This window comes from Andrena cerasifolii, chromosome 6 (genome assembly GCF_050908995.1).
Source record: "Andrena cerasifolii isolate SP2316 chromosome 6, iyAndCera1_principal, whole genome shotgun sequence".
Taxonomy (NCBI): Eukaryota; Metazoa; Arthropoda; class Insecta; order Hymenoptera; family Andrenidae; genus Andrena; species Andrena cerasifolii.
The window spans coordinates 7,726,433-7,749,579 of record NC_135123.1 but is presented as its reverse complement, the minus strand read 5'-3'; the positions used below and the strand labels follow the sequence as shown (position 1 = coordinate 7,749,579).

Below are 23,147 nucleotides of genomic sequence, written 5' to 3'. Positions count from 1 at the left end.
GTATTAGACAATAGAACTTGTTAAAATCATAGATGAGAGATAAAATACATTACATCCATTGTAAATATTCCTCACGCGGACTGGGGGCTCTAAAACCCCCTTACAATTTGCGTGTCGCATGGAACGTTATCAATTCACAGCAGAATTCTAAATTTTAGCATGTGTATAACTTAAATCTACAAATCTACAATTGCAATTTTTTATCAAAACGACGAACCACGTCGCCTAGTAAACTAATCCTTCCAGCTTCTCAAAAAAGACCCAAGCCGTTTGGACCAATTTGAAAAGAGTCATTCTATTTTAAAGGATGCCCCAATACTTTTGTCCGGTACTGTGTTTGTATAGGATATGCATGGTTTATCCTATATCTCGCCCGTGGCCAAACAAACGAATTTCTATCTATACTTCCCCTCTTTACCAACGAGAACGAATCTAATAAGCACTGCTATTGGTCGCGCCTCGTCCACATCGTAACGGATTGGTTGCCTCGTTTCAGGGCACCTTGGATTGGCTGCGTTCCGCCAGATTCAAGTTCAAATAAATGTAGCGTGTATCATTTAACCGTCCTTTGGTCTCCAGCAAGATCATAACGTTCCGCAACGTTCTTTCGAACGGTGTATCCACGAGAAGTCTGATCTACCACCTATGTGTTCTCACGGCATTGCGATATTACTTAGAGAGAAACGCTTTCACGTGTTAAATAAAAGCTTTCCTATTGTTATGAAAGTATTCGGTAATACTGCGCCATACAATTAATTATAACGACGATTTTTACGTGTGACAGTGGCTGCGAGGGATTTTGATTGCCTACTCTTGTATAACGAGGTTTGTTTTATTGAATTTGCTCCCACTAATGTTCGTATATAAGTTTCTTCTAACGAACAATCGTATTTGCAAGTATATATGTAGAGTCGATTTCGTACTGTAGATTTTTCTTTCACGATCGAACCGAATGCTTTTTACGTAGACGGTGTTTGAACGAGGCATGAACGGTAGAATTCGGTTTTCTATTTATTTTTCTTATTGCTTAATATATCGCGGGGATCACGAAGTATTTCAAAGTTTGGGTAACGCATGTGTTGGTTTGTTGGAATTTTTAAGAAGCATTCCTCTCATTTCGTGTATTTATATTGATTTTCATTGCGTGTGTTTGATAGATGGAATCACGGTTACCGAAACCCAAAATTAATTTCCTCAATTCACTTAACTCATTCACAAGCAGGAGCATGAAAATGGGCGACGAGAAAGCGTCCAATAGCACCGATCTACCCACGACCAGCTCCAGTAGTGTCTCGGAATCTTTGAAGAAAGCCAAAAGTACATTGAATCTCAACTCCAAATGTACAAACGAGAATAAGCCTCCACCGAGGCCGAATCTGAGGAGATCAAGAACCATGTCGTCGATCACTACCAGAGCTGTGAAAAGGCCAGCCGCCATCACGACGGTGCATGGCGAAGTTAAAAAGCCATTTACTAGGCCCGTTGTTAAACCTAGGGTACAACCGAGTGGTACGTTAGCGAGTACCAGTACCAGTACGACGAGACCCGTTCCAAATACTGCAGTCCGAAGGGTGCAGAGTACCAATACAGCTAAGCCCTCTAAGTGGGACTTAAAGGGGCGCCTCGCTCAGTCCAATGACGCATTGTCTGATGTACGACAAAAGTATAAAGAAACCACGTCCAAGTGCAACGAGCTTGAGACTCAAGTGAGCACTCTAGAGACACATTCGAAAATCTACAAGTCGCAGGCTGAAAAGTACGAGAACTTGAACAAAGCCCTGGATTGCGAGCTGAACCAATTAAAGGCAGAAGTAAGCAGCATTCAAGACGAACGGGAGGATCTCGCTAATCGCCTTAAAGAGTCTGAAGCATCGTTCAAAACTGTTACGGATGCATTGAAGAAATTCAAAGAGAAGTGTGCTTCGCAAGAAGCACTCCTTTCAGAGCACGCATCGGAGATGGAAGGTTTAAGGGCAAGCCTTGAATCCGAGCAGAAGATGAATAAAGAATTGCGAATGATAAGCGACGAGCTCCAGTCTCTTGTTCATACAATGGACAAGGACCGGAGAACGTTACATAACGCCATTCAAGAACTGAAAGGGAATATACGTGTCTTCTGTAGGGTTCGCCCTCAAACCCCAAATGAGCTTGGAAAACCGTATGTATCCATCATCTGTCGTGTCTGAAAATTCTGGGATTTAATAAATTATTGCGTAATCGTTTCTTTTTCTGCCCACAGAACGTGCAGTATGAATTTCACTGACGAATGCACCATCGAGATTGGTAAGTCTGACGGGTCAGACTCGGTGAGCTGCAGTGGCAAAGTTAGGGGAACTAGACAAGAATTCTCGTTCGATAAAGTGTTCCCGCCGACCGCGAGGCAGATAGATATTTTCGAGGAACTGGCACTTCTAGTGCAATCGGCGCTAGAAGGGTACAATGTTTGTGTCTTCGCGTACGGCCAGACCGGCTCTGGTAAAACGTACACGATGGAAGGTCTCCCAGGCATAGAAACGGAGGGCATGATACCGAAAACGGTATATATCGTTTAGTTCGTTTATAATCGTTCAGTGATGTATAACTACTTTCCATTAACTACTGTGCCCCGATGGAAAGAAGAAGATTGAAATGTCACAGGGGTGAGAGGGGTTCTTCGCTCGCATTGGCTCCCGCTGCCCGTGTCCTGTTTGATTACTTTGTATTCGTCTATGTTGCCGCGCCGGCCAATAGGGATATACTATTCGGCCTGATATTCGGGCCCTAGAGTTTCTCGACCGTCTTCTTTCCATCGGGGCACAGTACTTAGCATTGATATTCTATTCGGCGTCTAAAACACAGGTTCGAAATGTTATGTTGCAGGTACAGCATATATTTCAAGAAATGCGAGAATTTGAATTACTAGGCTGGGAGTACCGGATAGAGGCCAGTTTCCTTGAAATTTACAACGAGCACATAGTCGATCTCCTCGATTCGCAACTGAAAACTCACGAGATTAGGATGGCCGACAGCAAAGGGCAAGACTTATATGTCAGTAACTTAAAGATTGAAGAAATACATAGTCCTGAAGAATTACACCAGTGTCTACTAACAGCCCAAAAGAACAGGGCTGTTGCGGCAACCCAATCGAACGAACGGTAAATATTTCTTCTTTCATATGTACGAAAATTATCGTATAGATTCGCTAACAGTCACGAAATGCAATCTTTCTAGGTCATCGAGGTCGCATTCGGTGACGCGGATCAAACTCATAGGGGTGCACAAGATGAAAGAAGAGGTTTCGATAGGGAATCTGAATCTGGTGGATCTAGCCGGTTCGGAGAGACTGCGGGGCGAGGAATCGGTTCGGGTGGCTGAAACAAAGAATATTAATAAATCTCTCGCAAATCTCGGTAACGTAATACTTGCTCTGTTGAAGAAGCAGGAACATATACCTTATAGAAACTCTAAACTCACTCATCTATTAATGCCGTCTTTGGGTGGCAACTCCAAGACTTTGATGCTATTAAATATATCGCCGCTAGACGAATGTTACAACGAAACGTTGAATTCGTTACGATTCGCTAGCAACGTCAACAGCTGCAAGACTGGCAATATAAAGAGAACGCGAACGGTTTTGCAGAATGCTTCGTGAAATTGTAGATAGACTAAACACTTTGTTACCAGAATTTTATTACCGTTTGACTGACTGATACTTTTAATTTGTAATTAATATTAATGTTTATGAAAGCTATTTTTCTAACACCGGATACTTTTAATTTGTAATTCAATTTTTATGAAAGCTAGTTTTATAACGCGTGACACTTCACTTTCTCGGGTTTCTAAAATGGTACAAAATATGTGTAAATAGTTTAATGTAAAGTGATAACATAAAAGTTCGCATAAAAATCTGCCCACTTAAGTCACGGGGGTACCATTGAAATTGATGTTTCATTTTTAAGTTATTAGTCTCACTTTAAAGGAAACAAAAAAGCATTGGCAACGATATGAAGGATATTTTCGAATAGGTGCGCAGTTTTATAGGTATATCGCATGGAAAATGTTTTCATGAAATAATGTTCATAACAGTTATAATATAAGTTAGAGTATAAATATATTATATAATGTATTCAGATAATAAAACATTAATCTGACTTTTGGCATTCATCGATCACTGTTCGAAACCTGTTCGAAGTGTTCTGTATCTCGTGGCATAAAATTATTAAAATTTCAAATAAAAGCGTTCGTGCGAATAAGATGGTTTTTATTAAGACGACGTGTTCATATAGTAACTATTTGTAAGTTGATTTTATACTTATAAGGTAACTCGTGGATACTTCTAACATACATGGATAAAGAACTCGAGATCTTTTCAAGCTCGCCAGAAACTTTTGGAATTCCGGCGAGGAGCTAATAATTCGTTTTCGCATACCACTTTTCAATTCAAGATTACTAATCGCTTTACACTCGCTCAACCATTTTCCATCATTTACCACATATCCTGGATCCTGAGCAGCAGGATATTTCGTGAAGAAGTGGCACGTACTTTTAAGTAGTTGGGCATTGAAATAACGGTACAGTTCGTAATTGTTGAATAGCAACAACGTGTAGCAACCTAAAGTAACTTCGTTCTGTACAGTCCTTATACTCGCGTTGAATAAACAGTTGATCTGATTTCCTTCCAAAGCATACTCTTCTTTCCAATTATGAATTAAAGTTCCCCGTAGCTGCTGTGCCCTTATCTCACACTTCGCAATCAACTCGGATTGCAAGACACTTGGTGGATCATTTTCGTTTGTCATCTTTCTATCAAGGATATTTTCCTTGCAGTATTTCGCAACAGCTTTCAAATACTTGCCAATCGAACAAAGATTATTAGCTCTGCGGAAACTCGTGTGAATGAGAATGCAATTAACAGACTGTAATGCAAGAAATTCTTTACTTACATATTACTTGGCCTATCTATGCTTCTCTTTATGCGGTCGTGTATACACAGAAGAGGCACCGCAAGGCACACAAAAAGAAGCATGTAAATGCTTTGGAACAGAGTTTTCACCGCCAGCACGATATTACAAAAATTACAATTTGTTGCGTCGATATATGACAGATTCTCCATGGTCTCTGTCCTAATCGCAATGTTATATGCAATTCCAGAATTCCAATTTTGTTGGCAGATCATCGCAGCTAGATAAAAGACACTGTAATTATACAGATATACGAGTCAGGATGATTTACGGAGTGCATACTTACCTCCTTGGGACAATACGTCTGAATGATATATATCACTCGTGCACAGAGCTATCCATAATCCAAATGCCCAGAGGAACAAGCTATTCCACGATATATAACGCGATCTTTTTGGGGCAAATAATTTCAAGCAACGACAGAGCATTGCACGAGCGGTATTATTCGGAAACGTCCAACTTTCTCATGGATAGGTAATTATATTCAGACATTGTTTCTGTGTTCATTGCATGTTAAAGGAGCTACGTAAATGTTTGATTAAAATGAATTTTGCGAAGGTACCTCAATGGCAAATCGAAAGGTTACGCAGGCAAGAAAAGAAGACAATCTGCGAAGGACATAATAGCAACAGTTTCAGGCCTATTTTGTTGCACTGGTTATTAATTGCCAATACTTTAGAATCCACAGGGGCAGAAATTAGTATTATGACAGACGTCCATAAAAATACATCCAGTAAAATTTGGAATGTGCAGTATCTCAACACGACTTGACGCACTGAACCATCAGCTCACGATCATTTCTAAATTGCAAAGAATGGAAGAGGAATGTAACGCGTATCCACATGCGACGTGCAAAAAGGTAACCGCGACGTGTCGCACATTATTGTTCCACAATAAATGGGTTGCGATGTATGAGAATTGATGCGTTTCGTTGCAGTGCAGTATGCAGAATAATTTTGCGAAACATTGTCACTGCACCTATCACTTCATGTCCCTGAAAGAACAGTTCAATAGACTCAACTGCATCGACGAATGTTTTTCACACGAAAGCTGTAAAAAGAAGTCACCATGCAATGCAAGAACGTGCAGGGCGCGTAAGAAATGCCTTGAATGCAGAGGAACCAAATTAAGGGAAGGTACTTCGATGCTATCAGTTTTTTTAAAAGAGACAATGAATTTCTGATTTAATTCCTTTTGCTAGTTCAGACGGATTTAAAAGTCTCCAAATCCGCGGTTGTGAATGTTAGCAGCGACGCGATCAGAGAAGATCCTGTGAAAGGGATTCAAACTAGATCTGATCAACTGAACTTAATTCCACAATTACCTGGGTTCCATGTTAGTGATAAGATGATTAGTACGCGCGTACAGCTGAGTGAAGAGACTATTCCCACTAAAGACACTTCTTGCACTGACTTAAGCGTAAATACTCTGAGCATGAAAAATGTACAACTCGAGACAGCAGCGAGCAGAGAAAGAAATCAAAGTGGAGCGGATGTTATACAGAAAATTAGTGAACTGGGAGAAGTTAATTACAGCATAGATGTTCCCGTGGCGGACGAAAAGATGTTTGAAAGAATTCAGGAGGTTTTGCTCGAGTTTGTTTCTGTCCCATGCTTCGTGCGAGTTTACGTGATATGTAATTTCGTAGGAACTCTCGAACGAAAGGAAGCGCACGGAAGAGCTTGAGAAGAAGCTGAAGTCGTTGACCTGCAGCTTGAACTGTCTGAAGGAAGACAGCGAGCAGAGGGCAGCTTGTTTACAAGATGCATTGCAAACAGCAGAGGAGCAAACTAAGTTTGCAATGGATTTAGTGAAACAATCCAAAAATCAGTCGCACTTAGTTAAAGCAGATAGGGACGAGCTGTTGAACGAGATCACGAAGTTACAAGTATGTACATCGAGGAGAAATCATTTTCATTAATGTCAGATTAATTACCATTTCAGCAACAGATAATCGAAGTTGAGCACGCTAACAAGGCTCTGACGCAAGAACGGGATAAACTGAAGAATAAGATGCAATCTTTGTCGGATGACGAAGCTAAAAGGTAAGTTTCGTTACTCCCGCGTGAAAAAGTGACAGAGCTGGGCATTGTTCGAATAAAAATTTCGAATAAAATGATGTTATTCATATAAAAATTTATTTAAAATTTATTCGGAATAAAATTTACATAAAAATTTAGTCGAATAATGTCCGACTCTGATATGTGAAACCCTTGCCTCTCCAAAGTATAATCTAAAAATCACTTCAGATATTAAATGCATGCTTCCATCGTACAAGGTGCGAAGAAGTTGAGAAAGAGGTGAGTAGGATGAAGTCTGCGGTAAAAGAGAAGGAAGACGCTTTAAACAAGGAGAGAACAGAGTTCATAGATATGATTTCGGAGCTTATAAACGTGATTAAGATACAGAAACGGAGGATATGCGAAGTAACGGGACTATGTAATAATCAACAGCGTATATTGCACGAGAAGGATGAAGAATTGTCTCGGAAGGTAAGGCAACGAATAAGTGCAAGTAAATCGCAATCGTACATTGATTTGCCATGTGTCCACAGAGTTCAGAATTATCGCAAGTGCAGGGGATGTTGCAGTCGAGTGATTGTGCCTGTCAAGAAATGAAGGAGGAAATCGAAGACTTGAAACGTTGCCTGTACGAGGAAACGGAAGCATGCAAGTGTTTGCAGAAAGAATTGGCAGCTCTTCGAGAGAACCATTCTTCCGAACTGAGAATAAAAGAGAAGATCGTAGAGGAACAGAACAGAACTATCGCCAGGCAAAGAAAGGTAGTGCGTATGCTTCGGACGCAACATTTAAGACGAGTTAAGAAACGTTTGGTTTTACTAGTTGCTGAATGATAGCGAAGGGATAGCTCAACAAGCTGCCGCTGAATTCGACCAGCTGAAAGAGGACTTGTATCAAGAAAAGCAGAGGAGTAAAACTCTGCAAGTAACGTTGGACCAAACTGATAAATTGAACAAAGCACGTCTGTTAGAATGCGAGCAGTGTAGAGTTCTCAGAAGTGAAATAGAGTACCTGAAGAAGGAAAAGCAAAGAGCTTTAACAATCGCAAAATTTGCTTATCAGAAGTTGAACGGGTCTGTGAAGGATTACCAAAAACAGCTCACCCATGAGAGAAATCAACACAGGCACATGGCGTCGGTTATTGAAACGAAGGAAGAGGAAATAGGATACCTAAGAAGTCAGATGTATCAGAGCAGCTCAAGAACTGTTAAGAGAATGAATAATTATGTCGCGTAATGTGCGTATTGCTAAATTTTATTAAAGTAATGGTTTGTGTTCATAAAATCTGTTACAACAAAGATTTCAGGAACTCTGGCTTGATCTAATTCTATGAATAAATATATAACAATGAGTATGGTACGTTGTACAATGTATATTTTAATATGAATCTATAATTAGGGAATTCAATCCCGGGATCCCGGCTGTTTTTTGAGTTCTAAAACTCCCGTGATTGAATTCCCTACCTATAACTTTACAGATAATATACAGTACATACAAATGCATACGCTAAGTAGTAATGCATTTCCTATTAGAATTTCTTTAGAAAGTCTCAATTACTTAAACTTCAGCTTGGATACTCTGACGCCAATCTCGAGAAACAATAGCTGGATGTTTCTCCTGTACCATGCAACGTTGTAATTCAAGTGAGTCTTCCAATTCTTATCCAAGAACTGTTTATAGAATACTGACATGTCATCCGCCGTAATTAATTCCTTTCCTTGTAGCTTTAGGTCGTCTTGGAATCGTTTACGTTCCTACGGTGCATATAGAGCGTTAAGAAATTTAATAGAATTCTTCGTAACTATATTATCCAAAATTCCATGGCGTACTTCTATGAAACTAGCATTGTGCCTCAGCCAGAAATCCTGGTTCCATAGTTGAGTAGCTTCTCTGACCTCTCTATATCTCTTCTCGAGGTTCGTCTCATTCGGAGATCTCGCGAATATTATCGGTCTTAAGTTAGAAATCGGGTCAGGCGGACCGATGATGTCAGTTTCCGCTGAAAGGTTTAGGTTGGAGCACGCCTTCTGGTTAAAATACGAAACATAAATGAAGCCGAGATTGTCAAGTTGTTGAATAAGATAATAAAGAAAGCACTTACCCCGCTACATAATCGTGCTACTCTGTCGTAACGTTTTACTTGCGCGAAATTAGATAATCGAGCCATTTCATAGCGTTCACATTTTTTAGGCTCCCAAGTGTTTTTAGGTTAATTACGCGAGCGTGAACTCTTTCACCAGTCATCACCGCTGTTAATGCCTAACTAATGATAAACGAAATGATGAGAAATATGCTATAGGAAAATACTCGAGGGCCAATATTTTGAAACGCAACAATAGAAATACTTAAGTTAATGTTTAGAAAATTTATAATTCATCAATTCTCCGACAGCTGATTTCGCTAAAAAAGTGGATTGAAATCACATCTCATGAAATGAAATCTGATTTGCGATCCGTGGCTCCAATTAAATCTAAGTCTCTCGTAGCTCGTAGATATAGCTACACAATCGTTTTCAACAATAAAAACGTTTATTTATTGCTAGAAAAAGTGTTTTAACAAAACGCCAAGGGCCCGTAGTGGCAAAAGAGGTGAATTAAAGTAGGACCGTCGATCATTTAGCAACAAGATTTACCAACAAAACTGTTCATTTGTAGGTAAAAAAGCGATTCACCATGTCAACGCCAAGCCAAGGCGAGTGTCTCGCAGTCACCATTTCAGCCTCAGCCTGGCAAGTTTAAATAATTTTCTTTATCAAAACCATCATAATTTGTTACCTTGTCGGTATGTGAGTGCACAAACCTGAAAGTATGTAAGATTCTCTCTTAATACAAATACATTGTCCTTGTAAGATATTTCACGATCCTGATATGTACACCATTTCCACGCTTCTGAATTTCATATACCAACCCTCTTCCTTCTCTCTCCACAAAAAAGGGCCTACAAAGAAATCACAGCCTCGAGCAACTCCTCCGGTATCTGCATTTCGCTAAAGTTTCGCTGCACTTCGGGGCAAATGCTGGAATTAAGCCTCAATGAAAACTGCAAGTGAACATCTGAAATTTATTCGAAAGTCGATGAATACGCAGTAGACGAATTCCCTGCGTGAAGTAAAGCAAAACGTATACATATATCGCTGCAATTAAGTACGAAAATCTGTTTGGAAACTGGATAATCTCGAGGGTATCATGCGTTCGATTGGAACATCGAGGAACGATGGCCACCGCGCGTTGGTGTTTACCGATAGAGAGTAAGTAGTTTTCACACGCTGGTGTTTCTACTACGGAATGATGGGTGCTAAGTTGCCTGTGGTTGTCAGAGGGTGGAGGATTCGAGAACATGGCGATTTAAGAGTATTGTGGGATCAGGAAGCCACGTAAGAGGGAGTCCGGAATAAGAGACCTCGGAGAGTTGACTTTGGCAACATTGGTAAGACGGCTGGCTAGTAGCGCAGAGGAACCAAGGAGCGTGGGTTCGAATCCCCATCGCCGCCCCCATTTTCTATGGGTCCCCCGGACACAATAGGAATTACGAAATCTTATTCCTATAGCCTTATACAGTACTTATTATTATCCACAATTTAGGAATTCCAGATAATTTCGCCTTCGACCAAAGGAGAAGGGAAGGCCCAACCAGAATTTAAATTTACCGACGGCGTAACACATATGCTGCTCAATGTGAACACCAGCAGTTGCCTCGTGATTCGCTTGTGGATACTATGGAAGGGCCAGACCCCAACGAACGTTAAAGTACGTTTGCACCACATGTACGCGGGGCTATTGAAGAAATCGTCGTCGTTGTCGTCCATCTCATGCATTACTACACTTTCCACTAAACCAAAACCACCCAGTGAAAGCACCAGAGAGAGAGAGGAGAAGATAGAAGCACAGCGCGTGTGTGTTTGTTGTGTTGTTTTCTCTTGAGCTTGAAGAACTCCCGCGAACGAATGCCAGTAAAACTAAAAAAATTTCTCCGCTAGTAGAAAGAAGTTAGTAAATAAATAATATTGTGGGCAGAACAAAAAAAGGCTCCGTGTTTCCGTCAAAAGGGGTGGTTGGCAATTGCCGGCGTTTTATCACTCCTCTTTCCAAATTGGAGAGCAAATCGTTCTGGGGCTATAGTGCCTTAAAAATTATTCATACCGTAAATGTCACCAGAATTGGAAAAACGCTTTGTATAGCGCCCTTGCACCCTCTGCTTCTCGCGCCCGCTTCACGAGGGTGCAAATAGAGAGAATTGCTGCCGCTTGACAACTCGCGAATGTTACAGCAGCAGCAATTGAGATTGATTTTCTGACAATGCGTAAAGCGACAAGTTGTTATTACAACAATGCCACTGTCAGGCGTAGTTATGTAGCAGGTGGTTCTTGAGGGAAACACACAACAGTTTGCTGGAAAACGCGGCAACCCGCAGTCTCGTCAAGCGTTCTATCGGCGACCAATGGTGGAGGAACATTAAACGCACAACGCGGCGAGATCGAGATATACGATCGAATTCTAACAGTACTGGAGTGGTGGATGAAATGGTGGCTACGTCACGAGAGATCGTCTCGCGAGTATCTTTTCGAGGAAAATCTTTATTTAATTTAATTGCACCGCGCGTGGTGAATTAAACGAAAATCTGTTTCGGTCTCTGGCACGGGGTATCATTACCGTGTTCGATCTCCCCCTTCCCCCAACCCTTAACGAGCGTGCCCCAATTTTACGCCAAAATTTTATAGCTTCGATTCAATCGACTGCTCTGTGTTCCGTTTCAGTTTCTGATGCTATTCTTCGCGTGGGGAACGGACTACAGTCGCGCGGTTGAATCCATCCCGGCGATGTGCACGCAGCTGAATGCGGTGGTCAAGCACATGAACGCTGTGTTCCAGCAGGAGAAGGTAACAGCCAATATAAATGCGAAAATAGATTCGGTACAAGTGAGTATGCGGATTAACAAGGAAAACGTGTGTGGTGGTAGGTGAGGTTTATATTGCAGAGTATCAGGGGCGATTATAATAGGCTGATGTCTCATCCGGAGTACAAAGTTCTGCAGAGGCACGCGATGGAAGGAAGGAAGTATGTTGTATCTTTCCTAGGTAAACCAATTTTCAACTCTCCATTCTCTTCGTTCCGAAAGGATTCTCCCTGCCGCCTTCTCGAGTGCTTATCTGCTAAGTAGATATTTTCAGGATTTAATCTGAGGAGGAGCCGAGTTGAACGGATGAAAATATTTTTAATGCAAATTCAATGAAATTCATTACTTTTCATCACTTTTCTTCTTACAATGCCCTCTCTATCCGCATCTTCTATATTTTCATCCCCCCCCCCCCCAGCCAGTGGCGGATTTAACAGAGCGGCCGATAAGCAGTTGCCAGCTGGGCCCCTGCACAGAAGGGCCCCCAGGGCCCCATTCTTAAAAAAAATATGATTATATTCAAAGTATATATTTTTTTCTGTATTATTACACTGAGCCCGTTTTTAGTAAACTGCAGCTTTATTTTCCCGAAAAATGGGCCCCTGCTCAGAAGGCCCCTCGTAGAACCCTGTCTTAAAAAAACTTCGATTTTATCCAAGCACTATATTTTTTTCTACACTTTTCTGTACAGATACACTCTTGCAGTAAACTACAAAGTCATTTTCCCGAAAAATGGGCCCCTTAGAGCGTTTGTCACCTGGGCCTTTTTTCTTAAATCCGTCACTGCCCTCAGCTCGGCTCTCCAAAACATATTTACACCTGGTTTTTCTTTAATACTCTTTAACCTATGTCCTCTAACTTCGAAGGATCCTGTCTTTACCCAAAGATTCGATCGATCGAAGGATATATGAAGCAGCGATCATACGCGATCACTCATCCCCTTCTCTCTTGGCTACAGGTGTGATGGGCCCGTTGGTGTTCGTATATTTTACAGTGTCATTCGTGCTAATAATAAGCGATACCGCGTCTAAAAACGCGACGGAAGACAAATACCTGATGTACGAGATACACTACTACTTCTTCGATGCCCAGGAACATTACAGTTTCACTACGACACACTGTATAATTGCATCCGTGGTGGCACTAGTTCAACTGATCAGTATGGACGTGATGTACATCACCGTCATTCAACATGCCTGTGCCCTGTACGCAGTCACGGGGTAAGTATACTAAATACAGAGGGTAGGTGGTAGATATCTGAAAATAAAATGAAATTGCTGATTCTACGTGGGAAATAAAGACGAAAATGAAAAGTGGAGGAGTCGCGGTGGAGGCTTCATTTTTCAGTTATTAATGTTTAAAGTCTGAGCGAGGAACGTCCGAAGCACGACAACTCGGCGAACGAAGGAACCTACGCATAGATAACTCGGCGAACGATATAAGAAGGAACCTACGCATAGACCTGTTCTGCGCTACTATTGTCTATACCCCAATCAACGCTCCCTCGGAGCCAATGAGCTCATTCTATATACGTGAAACGGGTTCCTTCTGATATGACAAGGAGAATAGGTCAGTGATGCGGTGTGCTCTAGGGTGGCTCTTATTTACTCTTTCAACATTTTCTTCGCGTCACCGCCCAAATTCGCAAAAATAACGAAAATATAGAAGTGAAGTATGTTCATTGGTGACAGAGACGTAACAGCATCAACCTTTAGGGTTGAAAATAAAGAGTACACATTTCTTGTAGTCTTCATAAATAAGAAATGTTCGAGACACATTTTAATTTTCAAAATTTTTTAAAAAATCGCACATGAAATCCTGTCGTTTTTAGGCAATAAAAAAGAAACTACGAATCGAATAAAATATCCACCTCCCTTCAACGGCCGGGGCCGAGCAGGGAGGGACGACTTGCCACCTGGTCCGGAGAACCACACCATCTACCTTGCACGGCCCATGAAGATGGGCCTCCTCCCAAGGGAGGAGGGAATGGCTTTGGATGGCCGCCTCCTCATGGTACGCATTAACCCGCCAGGATTCTACCCCGTTTCTCGGGTACGCGTCCGCTTTTTATAGGCCCAGGCCAGCTTGCGGACGGACCGTACTCACGGGGGTGACCATCGACGAGGATGGGCGATCCCTACCTAAAACGCACGCGTAGGTGCGCCAGAGTCATTATGCGTTGCGCAAGCCTCCCTCTCCGGCCTTGACGATACCAGCGCGTCACTAAATGAATTCGCGGTATATAGAACCGTGTCTCTAAACTAGATTTAGCCAGCACGTCGAAAAACATGTTTAAAATTTTGATAATAAAACGCGCTTTTCCACTCTATTTTTTATCACGCGGCACAGTGGAATAGGCCTACAGGGGATACCACTGACAAAAAAACGCATCGATAATAGTACCCCATGGGTGATGTGGAAACCTAGATACGGGTGCGCCGTCACCACGCTTCCCCACCCAACGTTTTTAATCTTCATTTTCGTCTTATTTTCCCACGGAGGATCACCAATTTCGCTTTCTACCAACTATTATCCTTTTACACTTTGCTCCTACCAATTATGTCGATGATGCATCTCCGTTTTCCTCACAGGTATCGGTTGAAAACAGTGCACATCTTAAACGCGGACATCCTGAACAACGAGGAGGACATCACAAAATACAAGGACGAAGAAATCTCGACGTGGCAGCAGAAGGAAGTGTATAAGAGGCTTGTGAACTGCGTTAGGGAGCACAAAATTGCTATAGAGTGAGCGCGTGCTGTGTACTATCTATCACTTTGTCATTCGTACCTAAACACTTTCAGCTCATCTACGCGCTCTGTCGATCTTGAGAATCCTTATTCCACAATGCTCCTTTCCCACAATTCTGTTGGTGCAACTTTCAATCGGGGCAGCACCTTGTGAATGTCACGAGACTGCATTTTTCTTCTTCAGATACACGAAACTCGTCCAATCGGCGTACGGGAAGACATTGTTCTTTCAATTATCAATAGCCATGCTGTGCTTGAGTATCTCTGGTGTATTAGTAAGTGTTCGACTCGATGATAAAATTGCAGGATGGTTCGTTTCGCTTTACATACTGGCGATCTTCGTTCCCTTACGATTCTCCGTTGCCTTAGGTTCTGATGAAGAAGTCCAATCCAACGGACGTGTTAAGGCTGGGGATCTGGATAATGGGACAGCTCGTTCACCTGTTCTTTCTCTGCCTTCCTGGCCAAAGACTGATGAATTTTAGCGAGCAGGTGTACTTCGACGCGTAAGAATTAAGAATACTTTGTAATTGGCTGGCGCCTCTTTATACTCAGTAAACCGAACGATTAATGAAACTACTTTTCCTCCCTACCGTTGCACCTACGCGTACGCTTAGGCTGGATTGTATGTGGCACTTGATGCACACGAGGTCCCGGGTTATCTACCAGTTCATAGTCATGAATACTCTGACACCGATCACGCTAACGGCTCTGAAGGTGACGACGCTGAATTTGGAGACGTTCCTCTCGGTACGTCTTCGATCTGCACAGTAAGGAAATATCTCGTTCTACGACGATCCTGTTTCTTTCAGGTCCTCCAAACCGCCATGTCCTACTTCACCGTAGTATCGTCGGCGTTTTGAGCAGCGATAGCTACCTACGTAATAGAATTATAGAGTGTGCGTCGATTATAATAAAAAGAGTCGTAGCCATTTATAATTGGGGTTTGCTTCTACACGCCGTGGTAGTCCAGTGTTATCTTCGCCTAGATCCAAATCACTATTAATGGCTATTAATCGAGGTTCGAAGGGGTACTGGAACGGTACTGAATCCTATTTCGAATCTTAGGCCTGCTCGGGCACTGACTGGCCTTTACAGAAGGATATTCAAGAATAGTAGTGTATCTAATGGCTGTGCGTTGTGACTTTGGTGGACGAAATTGCAATGCTTCAAGCCGGGGATCCACCTGAAAGCTAAGCTAAACTGTGCTATGCTAAGTTCTAACAAATTAACTTCAACGCATCCTTCAACCGAGGATCCACATGGAAGCTAAAGGTGGGATTTAGCTTCCTAGCTTTAGCTTCACTAGTGCAGGGGTGTCGAACCAGCGGCACGCGAGCCGCAGTGGCTCCTTCTCCTCTTCGCCTGCTCCGCAGAGCCGTAGGAGCACGGCCCCCTCCACACCTACTTCACTCTGATGAATTTCTCCTCCGGGAGCCGCACTGTCTCCCTGCCGGGTCTCGTGCAACGCTTGGAGAAAAATAAGTGGGGGAACGGGCTGACCGGGGCCCGACTCGTGCGGCTCTCGGAGTGGGGGAAGTTCGACACTCCTGCACTAGTGCAATGCAGAAGTATGCATCTGTGTCTCCGTGCGCTAGTGAGACCGCTGCGCCAGTGAGGTAAGCTAACAATAAGCTATGCTATGCTAAGTTTGAAGAAATTAGCTTCGATACATCCTTATGGAACTATTTCCACCAAAAGCTAGGCTAAGCTATGCTGTTTTTTTTTCGGAAGCTAAGTTAGCTCGACGTAGCACAAGATTCTAACTTAGCTTTCGGTGGAAACGGTTCCATAAAGCTGATTTTTTCAAACTTAGCAAAGCGTAGTTTAGCTTAGCTTCCAGGTGGATGCCCGGCATTATTTTAGAAACTGGTGCTGATAGAAAGTGCTAAGTGCATGTAGGTAGACTATCGCTTACCTCAACGTACCTACAAGTAGTTATTTTATTATCTTCGGACGCATATACTTTTACTATCCGCTGTCTATACATGTACTTTGATCAAAGGACATTAAGAATCACGGCAAGATTGGACGAGCATCGTGCAAAAACACTTTCAGATCAACTATGCTGCAACTAACTCGAAAGTCGATGCTACTTTTTACGAAACAGTATGAACGACGATACATGCAATTGGATGGATGTTGGAAAAATATGAATTCGCTACAATCTACATTCTACATAAAGCGGGGCGAGCGTTGCTTTACGTGTTTTCATGGGGAGTCGGTGCACCGTTCGAAAGGTAGAAAATCTGCTTGGAACTCGATAATACTCCATAATGGGATTTCGATAAGAAAGTACTGCGTAGAAACTAGTGGCTGCGAACGCGCACACACACACTTATTAATGAAAGTCCCCGCGGATACAACTGATCAAGAGGCTCATATAGACATAAACATATCAAAATTTCCGCATTATTTTACATTAGCAAAAGTACCTATTAGCAAGGGCACCATTTGTTTACCACAGTTAATAATATATTCTAACACATTTACCGTTGGCAGAGTCATAGTCATCGTCAGAATCATCACCATCCCGCGTTTCCAGTATTTATCATACCCCTTTTGAGAAGGCCACGCGCCGCCAATTATCATTAATCGTTTGCACAGCGAGTACGCGGGCTGATCGAAGAATTTCTCACTCTGCTCATTCATTGAAAAAATTATATCCAATCTATCGATCCCGATAAACTCCTGTAAACACGAAAACCCAGTCCAGATGCACTGTTTCCTCTCGCAGTACGAATTGTATTGGCAACAGTAGCCAAGAAATAAATCCACGATACAAATCGGTATAAACCGTGCTTCTCGGGAAGCTCTACGCTCACCTCTAGCCCTCTGATGCCCTGTGACCAGACTGCGGCTGCAATTGTTTCACCTGCAACGAAAATTGCGCTCGTTAAGTTAACAAGTAATGGTGCATTATCGTCCATCGATTTCTTTTATAGCCGAGGGGCGTTACAACGACGTTGCTGCATTCAGCGAATGATAAATTCATACGCATTCTCTGAAACTACCGCCGTAAACGCGGGGCTGAGGGGACAAATTTATCTCTGATCTTCCATTACGACCGACAGCGGGGGAACTGATTGTTTGAGTGACCTGTCGGCCGACCTCGGTGGATTTGCGAGTCGCAAGAGCCGCGGCTAAGTGCTTCGAAAGCAAGAATACGGGGAGGGTAGGACACTGCATCGTCTAATGGAGCGCGTTTCCCAGCGAAAATAGGAGAAAGTTTTCGCGGACCGACAACGGGTATCAGTTGAAGAACACTGGTCTAACGAATATCAGCTCGAGGGAAGTGTCTCTTTGGAACTGTGGCCCGCATGCTAACAATTCCTTCATTATCACTCAGTCACCATCCTGTTACCACCATTTAACACTTATCTAAGCGTTGTTCCTCGAAAGAAAATCTGCTTGGGCTCTGACCCTTTTAAACCACCCCCCCCCCCCCCGCCCCCTGCGCTGCGTTCTGATTAATCTGCTTCGATTGAAGGATAAAATGTGCGTTGAGTTTCAGATCCTTAAGATGTGCTTCTCGTGGGGAGTGGATCAGGAGACCGCGATCGAGTGTCTGCCTGCTGCATACACGCAGGCCGTGATGGTGATTAAGTATGCGAATGGAGTGATCCAAGAGGAGAAGGTAGTCCCTATTGTAGCTATGGTCGAATCTAGGATAGAGAGAGAAAATTAAAAATTAATAAAAACCAATATAAAGGAAAAACTTTTTGATAAAGCGGTAGTGAAGTAGGTAATAGCTACTAGGGCTGGGACTATTTGTCGATTTTTTCAGTATTTGAATATTCGAATACTTCAGTTACTCAATTATTTGGCGAATATAATTCGAATATCCAAGTATTCGAATACTATTCGAATATCCAAGTATTCGAATACTATTCGAATATCCAAGTATTCGAATAATATTCAAATCCTATTCGAATATTTAAGTATTCGAATACTGATGTATTCGAATAGTATTCGAATAATAATATTCGAATACTCAAATATTCGAAGTTTATTCGTAGCATTTGAATACTTGTAAAATATTCGAATAGTCCCAGCTCTAATACCTACATGTTTGAATTTAGTATCAAACGTACAAATTGTTTTTAAATCGCCCATATGATTACTAAATTTTGTATGAAACAAAAGGCTTTTGTTAGCCAACAAATACCACTCACTGTGAAAAATTATATTTTAAAATAATTATTTATAATTAAATATAAGGAGCGGCAAAAATCAGTTTTGCTCAGAGTGGCGGAAGAGCTAGATCGGGGCCTGATTGTAGCTGTATGAACGATGCGGTATAAATTCGTTACCGAGAAATGTTCGTGTTACCGTAGGTGAACTTTATACTGCTGAACATTAAAGACGATTCGGAAAGGCTGAAGGGCCGCCCCGAGTACGAGGTTCTGCACAAGTACGCGATGGAGGGAAGAAAGTACATTGTGTCGTTCATAGGTATACCGGTCGAGTTCCAATTCTTCATTCGCTCCGTTTTTTTGACGTAAAGCGTTACTAAAGAGTCCAAACCGACCAAGGGTTGAATGAAACTGTTAAGATTTTCAATTAATTATGAGGTAACTCTGATTTTTTAACTATTATCTTTTCTATGAAGTGAAATGTTTATTCCATTATACATTTTCCTGTAATTAAGACACTTGAGTTTTCTTGAATGTAAAAGTTAGTTCTAGTAAAACAGGAACATTTATTCTGCTCTGGAAAAGTTAAAGTTGTGGCAAGCATATTTCCTGAAAATGATGTGGGGTGGATAGATCTGAAGCTGAAACCTGATTAATACGTTCGGTGAAAATAATTGAAGAATCCTTGTAGAAAACACTGTAAGCGCCAATTATGTATTAGCTAGGGATAAACAGGATTGGCACTTACAGGGGTTGCAAATTTTAATACAACAAAAATAGAAAATTTTGTGATGCATTTGGGTTATTGTATATTTAACCCACTTGAACTCGAAAATTGCTCTTGGGGTGCGATACACCCCGTGTGACCAGGAAGGGTTCAATATTAAGCATATTTTTGCAATCAAAATAAATAAAATTTCGTAAATAATTAAATATAAATAATAAATAAAGTTAGGAAACATTGTTCTCTTTCCTGAAAAACATGATTTTTAACACTTACAGTGCTACAAGGGCTCTTAAATTATATAAGAATCACACCATGCTGTCTCTTCTATATTTATCCTGCTTCGAATTCCTTAGAGAATAATTAAAAAATATTCCTAAATTCATATTTCACGATTAAATGTCTGTTGAGAATTATAGGATCCACTATGTTGTGACGCAACCGATACCCAAGCGTAACGACACCTCGTGCATTCCGATTGCACAATCGAACAGCCGAAATCCGGCAGAACCGCGTAAGAGATTTCGGAAACGCACCGAGAACCGTCAGCATATGGTGGAACACCCAAAAGCGGGCCAAAGACGGAGACCCCGATGGTCTCCGCTTCACCCCAATTAGAGTATAAGAACCATGTGCGAGCAACGACAGCTCAGACTCTATACGAGACGCACGCGTGATTGTCACAGTGTCCGTGTAACCGAGATCGGGACAGATTAAACCTTGCTTAACCCTACGGTGAGTCCTAACTCTTTAACCGGCCAAGAATCCTACTACCCTCGGCTTCCAACCGAGTAAACCCGTCCCGACAACTCCACCCGAGTATTCAAAGCCCGTCGAACGACAACAGCGAAGGACGACCAAGGAACACCGCGAGATTCTCAGGGAGAATCTCGATCCAGGCACCTTCCACAACAACCAGAACATTTATTAATCGAACGTAGGATAACAGTTAAACCGCTTGCCTATGACAACAAAGTTTATATAGAAAGTTCACTTAAAGCAGAAAAATGATTTAAAATTTAAAAGTTCCATAAATAAATAACATTCGTTTACAAAAGTTAACAGTTTCATTCCTACCCCTGGTAAAAACTCGATCGATCGAAGACTCCGGAAAGGAGCGATTCTCGGATGCACACTTTAGCCCTTTTTCTTTTGGCCACAGGTTTCGTTCTGTCATTAGTGCTAGTATATCTGACACTGGCAACCACGCTAATACTAAGCGACTACGTGTCCAAGAACGAGACAGAGGAGAAGTTCACCATGTACCAAGTAGAGTACTACTTTTTCGATGCCCAGAAGCATTACGGTTTCACTACGCTGCACACTTATGCTATGTCCGGGACGATAATTCACATTTTCCTTTCGCTAGACACAATGTACATTACCTTCATCAATCACGCCTGCGCCTTGTTCGCAGTTACTGGGTAATTACACAACTCGTCCTGATAGAAACGTCCATCGGCGTTCCGGACCACTCAACCACTATTTTCTCATACATGTTTCTTTCTCTCCAGATATCGTTTAAAAACGGTGCACATTCTAGGAGCGAATGTTCTAGGAAAGAACGAGCTCGCAGAGAAACAGAGGTACAATGAAATTGCGGTTGGGGAGCAGGAGCAAATGTACCGCAGGCTTGTACTGTCCATCAAGGAGCACAAAAGAGCGCTGGAGTAAGTGTAGCCTTCGGATGCGTTGCAGCGAGAAACTCTCTACCTTTTTGCCCAGGTACACGAAGATCATTCAATCGTTGTTCTCGAGTGCCTTGTTCTTTCAAGTTTCGCTGAACATCATTAGCCTCAGTGTTACTGGAGTACTGGTGAGTCGTTTAACATATTTTTGAAATACCTCGGTGGCTTCCATGGGTTTTTCCACTGTAAGGAAAAAAAACAAAGTAGCGGACGTCCAAAGTTCACAATGTTGACATGTCGAAATTAGCCAAATTTTTTAATCATTTTACGACACAAGGATGAGAAAAAAACAACGTAAACGTTCTCCACATAATAATGATCTGCAAGCAGTTTAAAAATAAGATTACTATGCACATGGCCAAAAACAGTGCAATGGCCACAAACCCTAGGTACATCTACCCTACTGATTACAAGCCTCCCTAATTCAACCGCCTCAGATACATGGTTCCTCCAAAATCGGCCGCGCAATTGAGGCGTCTCGACAGCAAGCATTAAAAAAATATGGGGAAAAAAATTTGTATTCTCAAAACACGTATTGATAATACAAAAAACCTCAAATTAGCAAATACATTCTTTTTGTGACAAAAAGAAAGGTACAAAGAACGGTAATTTTTTAGAACGTTACAGTGAAAATACTCCTTAATCTATCTTGGATGTCACGCGCATATAGCAGCGTATAAGTGGAGGTACGCAGCAAGTAAATAAGCCTAAAGCTACAGAATTTGAAACCAAACGAGAAACACCGTGACATTCGTTTTTAATATTCTTTTAATTGCTTATTATAGGAAATGTTCAAAATGATAATTGAAAGTGTAACTGTGTGTATATTTAAAAATTTACATTCTCACCGCTATTGCAATTTCAATTTCCACCGTTAGTATCGCTGCACCCATATTTCATGCTTGCAATTGGTTACTAACGTCGGATGTGACGCGGGAATGGTAGTGGGGCACATCAGCCCGTAAAGCACCTCGTCTCAGTTATTTCCAAATTGTAAGCTGCTCTCTATTGTTTCCACTACCTCAGGCTTTGATAAAGATAGCAAACATACGCAACACGATAAGGCTGGGTATCTGGATGATGGGGCAGTACAGTCATCTGTTCTTCCTCTGTCTTCCTGGTCAAAGATTGATGGACTTCAGCGGGCAGGTGTACTACGACGCGTAAGACTATGAATGCGCTTTGTAACTGGGCCGTTTACCTTTATAGCCAACGGATCAGAAATGCTAATTCTTCTTCTCGCTGTCGATGCGTATGCTTAGACTGGACTGCATGTGGCACGGTTTGTACACGAGGTCCCGAGTTATCTACCAGTTCTTAATCATGAATACTATCACGCCAATCACGTTGACGGCTTTGAAGGTGATGACGCTGAATTTGGAGACGTTCCTCTCGGTATGCATTTGATCTACCCCTAAATATTCGTTAAACGCGCGATAAAAGAGTATATGTATACAAAAGGCATGGAACTAGTAATATAGGGTGTTCGGCAGCAGATATTTGAAAATGCAATTGGTAATTCTACGCGGGAAAATAAGGCGCAGATGAAGGGTAAAGAAATTGCGGTTGGAAGCGTCATTTCTTACAAGGGAAGTGAAAGGTATCGGAAAGAAGTTTCAACGAAATAAAATTCTCGAATTAAGGATTGGTGGTGGGGGCAACTTGAAAATTATGGATTTTTCGATAATTATAATTACGTAGGTATAAAAAGAGAATGCAACTTTTGTTGAAAATTCTTTTCAATATCCTTAATCTTTCTCGAGACATTCCACGAATATGACAAGGGGTGATTTCACCCCCTAAAGCCGCACTATGGCGGCAACAAAAAATAGGGTTGTCTTACGGATCAACTACTCTACTAGCACACAAAGTTGCATCATTTTCTGAATTTTCGTGATGCCTAACTTTCCTTGTGAGTTACCTAGGGCGGGGATGGCGAACCTTTTTATCTGCGCGTGCCGAAAATTGATAAATAATATTTATAGAATTGCTGAC

At 41.9% G+C, this 23,147-nt stretch overlaps 7 protein-coding genes across 10 annotated transcripts in view; 4 read left to right on the top strand and 3 right to left on the bottom strand.

Annotated features, from left to right (window-relative positions):
* The first annotated feature begins 564 nt into the window (after window positions 1-564).
* LOC143369996 (protein claret segregational) lies at window positions 565-4,130 on the top strand. Of its 2 annotated transcripts, none has more exons than XM_076814572.1 (5): window positions 565-825; window positions 1,158-2,158; window positions 2,240-2,537; window positions 2,860-3,134; window positions 3,211-4,130. In XM_076814572.1, exons 2-5 carry the CDS (start codon window positions 1,158-1,160, stop codon window positions 3,629-3,631), a joined length of 1,995 nt encoding a protein of 664 aa, XP_076670687.1. In that variant the 5' UTR covers window positions 565-825; the 3' UTR covers window positions 3,632-4,130. The 2 variants fall into 2 exon arrangements, with proteins under 2 accessions (XP_076670687.1, XP_076670689.1); XM_076814574.1 differs by having other exon boundaries at window positions 566-733.
* A 114-nt stretch (window positions 4,131-4,244) lies between these two features.
* Window positions 4,245-5,368, bottom strand: LOC143370004 (uncharacterized). Its single transcript, XM_076814582.1, has 3 exons — window positions 5,227-5,368; window positions 4,923-5,160; window positions 4,245-4,857 (listed from the first exon to the last, which is right to left on the bottom strand). The coding sequence occupies exons 1-3, from the start codon at window positions 5,366-5,368 to the stop codon at window positions 4,269-4,271; spliced, it is 969 nt and encodes a 322-aa protein (XP_076670697.1). The 3' UTR covers window positions 4,245-4,268.
* A 307-nt stretch (window positions 5,369-5,675) lies between these two features.
* LOC143369998 (uncharacterized) lies at window positions 5,676-8,338 on the top strand. Its single transcript, XM_076814576.1, has 9 exons — window positions 5,676-5,799; window positions 5,878-6,076; window positions 6,142-6,524; window positions 6,589-6,828; window positions 6,885-6,985; window positions 7,219-7,432; window positions 7,495-7,722; window positions 7,784-8,200; window positions 8,251-8,338. Exons 1-8 carry the CDS (start codon window positions 5,686-5,688, stop codon window positions 8,195-8,197), a joined length of 1,893 nt encoding a protein of 630 aa, XP_076670691.1. The 5' UTR covers window positions 5,676-5,685; the 3' UTR covers window positions 8,198-8,200; window positions 8,251-8,338.
* LOC143370008 (COA8 family protein CG14806, mitochondrial-like) lies at window positions 8,182-9,340 on the bottom strand. Of its 3 annotated transcripts, XR_013085544.1 has the most exons (4): window positions 9,063-9,281; window positions 8,791-8,988; window positions 8,457-8,715; window positions 8,182-8,288 (listed from the first exon to the last, which is right to left on the bottom strand). XR_013085544.1 is itself a non-coding variant. In XM_076814588.1 (3 exons), the coding sequence occupies exons 1-3, from the start codon at window positions 9,126-9,128 to the stop codon at window positions 8,515-8,517; spliced, it is 462 nt and encodes a 153-aa protein (XP_076670703.1). In that variant the 5' UTR covers window positions 9,129-9,340; the 3' UTR covers window positions 8,388-8,514. The 3 variants fall into 3 exon arrangements, 2 of the variants coding, with proteins under 2 accessions (XP_076670703.1, XP_076670702.1); XM_076814588.1 differs by lacking the exon at window positions 8,182-8,288 and having other exon boundaries at window positions 8,388-8,715; window positions 8,791-8,985; window positions 9,063-9,340; XM_076814587.1 differs by lacking the exon at window positions 8,182-8,288 and having other exon boundaries at window positions 8,393-8,715; window positions 9,063-9,280.
* Window positions 8,182-23,147, bottom strand: part of LOC143370009 (COA8 family protein CG14806, mitochondrial-like) — a 22,465-nt gene continuing 7,499 nt past the window's right edge. Inside the window, exon 4 of the transcript XR_013085545.1 lies at window positions 8,182-8,349. The gene's annotated coding sequence lies outside the window, so the exon portion shown is untranslated. The remainder of the gene's footprint in view (window positions 8,350-23,147) is intronic.
* LOC143370001 (uncharacterized) lies at window positions 10,510-15,559 on the top strand. The gene is made up of 9 exons (XM_076814580.1): window positions 10,510-10,707; window positions 11,715-11,837; window positions 11,918-12,035; window positions 12,813-13,074; window positions 14,446-14,601; window positions 14,789-14,879; window positions 14,974-15,110; window positions 15,222-15,354; window positions 15,417-15,559. Exons 1-9 carry the CDS (start codon window positions 10,624-10,626, stop codon window positions 15,465-15,467), a joined length of 1,155 nt encoding a protein of 384 aa, XP_076670695.1. The 5' UTR covers window positions 10,510-10,623; the 3' UTR covers window positions 15,468-15,559.
* LOC143370003 (uncharacterized) overlaps window positions 17,486-23,147 on the top strand; it is a 6,657-nt gene continuing 995 nt past the window's right edge. Inside the window, exons 1-7 of the mRNA XM_076814581.1 lie at window positions 17,486-18,241; window positions 18,942-19,059; window positions 20,627-20,888; window positions 20,979-21,134; window positions 21,190-21,280; window positions 22,179-22,315; window positions 22,415-22,547. Coding sequence (XP_076670696.1) covers window positions 18,101-18,241; window positions 18,942-19,059; window positions 20,627-20,888; window positions 20,979-21,134; window positions 21,190-21,280; window positions 22,179-22,315; window positions 22,415-22,547 — 1,038 coding nt within the window. The 5' untranslated portion in view covers window positions 17,486-18,100. The remainder of the gene's footprint in view (window positions 18,242-18,941; window positions 19,060-20,626; window positions 20,889-20,978; window positions 21,135-21,189; window positions 21,281-22,178; window positions 22,316-22,414; window positions 22,548-23,147) is intronic.

What these genes read in the sequence shown, in the direction of transcription:
- LOC143370004 (XM_076814582.1), bottom strand. Translation starts at nt 5,368, where the DNA reads ATGCTCTGTCGTTGCTTGAAATTATTTGCCCCAAAAAGATCGCGTTAT. An exon ending in AGACGTATTGTCCCAAGGAG is followed by an intron (nt 5,161 to 5,226) that starts GTAAGTATGCAC and finishes TCTTTTATCTAG; the next exon opens with CTGCGATGATCTGCCAACAA. An exon ending in ATAGATAGGCCAAGTAATAT is followed by an intron (nt 4,858 to 4,922) that starts GTAAGTAAAGAA and finishes GAGTTTCCGCAG; the next exon opens with AGCTAATAATCTTTGTTCGA.
- LOC143370001 (XM_076814580.1), top strand. Translation starts at nt 10,624, where the DNA reads ATGCTGCTCAATGTGAACACCAGCAGTTGCCTCGTGATTCGCTTGTGG. An exon ending in GCCCTGTACGCAGTCACGGG is followed by an intron (nt 13,075 to 14,445) that starts GTAAGTATACTA and finishes TTTTCCTCACAG; the next exon opens with GTATCGGTTGAAAACAGTGC. An exon ending in GAGCACAAAATTGCTATAGA is followed by an intron (nt 14,602 to 14,788) that starts GTGAGCGCGTGC and finishes TTTCTTCTTCAG; the next exon opens with ATACACGAAACTCGTCCAAT.
- LOC143369996 (XM_076814572.1), top strand. Translation starts at nt 1,158, where the DNA reads ATGGAATCACGGTTACCGAAACCCAAAATTAATTTCCTCAATTCACTT. An exon ending in CCAAATGAGCTTGGAAAACC is followed by an intron (nt 2,159 to 2,239) that starts GTATGTATCCAT and finishes TTCTGCCCACAG; the next exon opens with AACGTGCAGTATGAATTTCA. An exon ending in GCAACCCAATCGAACGAACG is followed by an intron (nt 3,135 to 3,210) that starts GTAAATATTTCT and finishes CAATCTTTCTAG; the next exon opens with GTCATCGAGGTCGCATTCGG.
- LOC143369998 (XM_076814576.1), top strand. Translation starts at nt 5,686, where the DNA reads ATGTGCAGTATCTCAACACGACTTGACGCACTGAACCATCAGCTCACG. An exon ending in AGGAACCAAATTAAGGGAAG is followed by an intron (nt 6,077 to 6,141) that starts GTACTTCGATGC and finishes TCCTTTTGCTAG; the next exon opens with TTCAGACGGATTTAAAAGTC. An exon ending in TCGGATGACGAAGCTAAAAG is followed by an intron (nt 6,986 to 7,218) that starts GTAAGTTTCGTT and finishes CCATCGTACAAG; the next exon opens with GTGCGAAGAAGTTGAGAAAG.
- LOC143370008 (XM_076814587.1), bottom strand. Translation starts at nt 9,128, where the DNA reads ATGGCTCGATTATCTAATTTCGCGCAAGTAAAACGTTACGACAGAGTA. An exon ending in TAGCACGATTATGTAGCGGG is followed by an intron (nt 8,989 to 9,062) that starts GTAAGTGCTTTC and finishes TATTTTAACCAG; the next exon opens with AAGGCGTGCTCCAACCTAAA. An exon ending in ACAATGCTAGTTTCATAGAA is followed by an intron (nt 8,716 to 8,790) that starts GTACGCCATGGA and finishes TATGCACCGTAG; the next exon opens with GAACGTAAACGATTCCAAGA.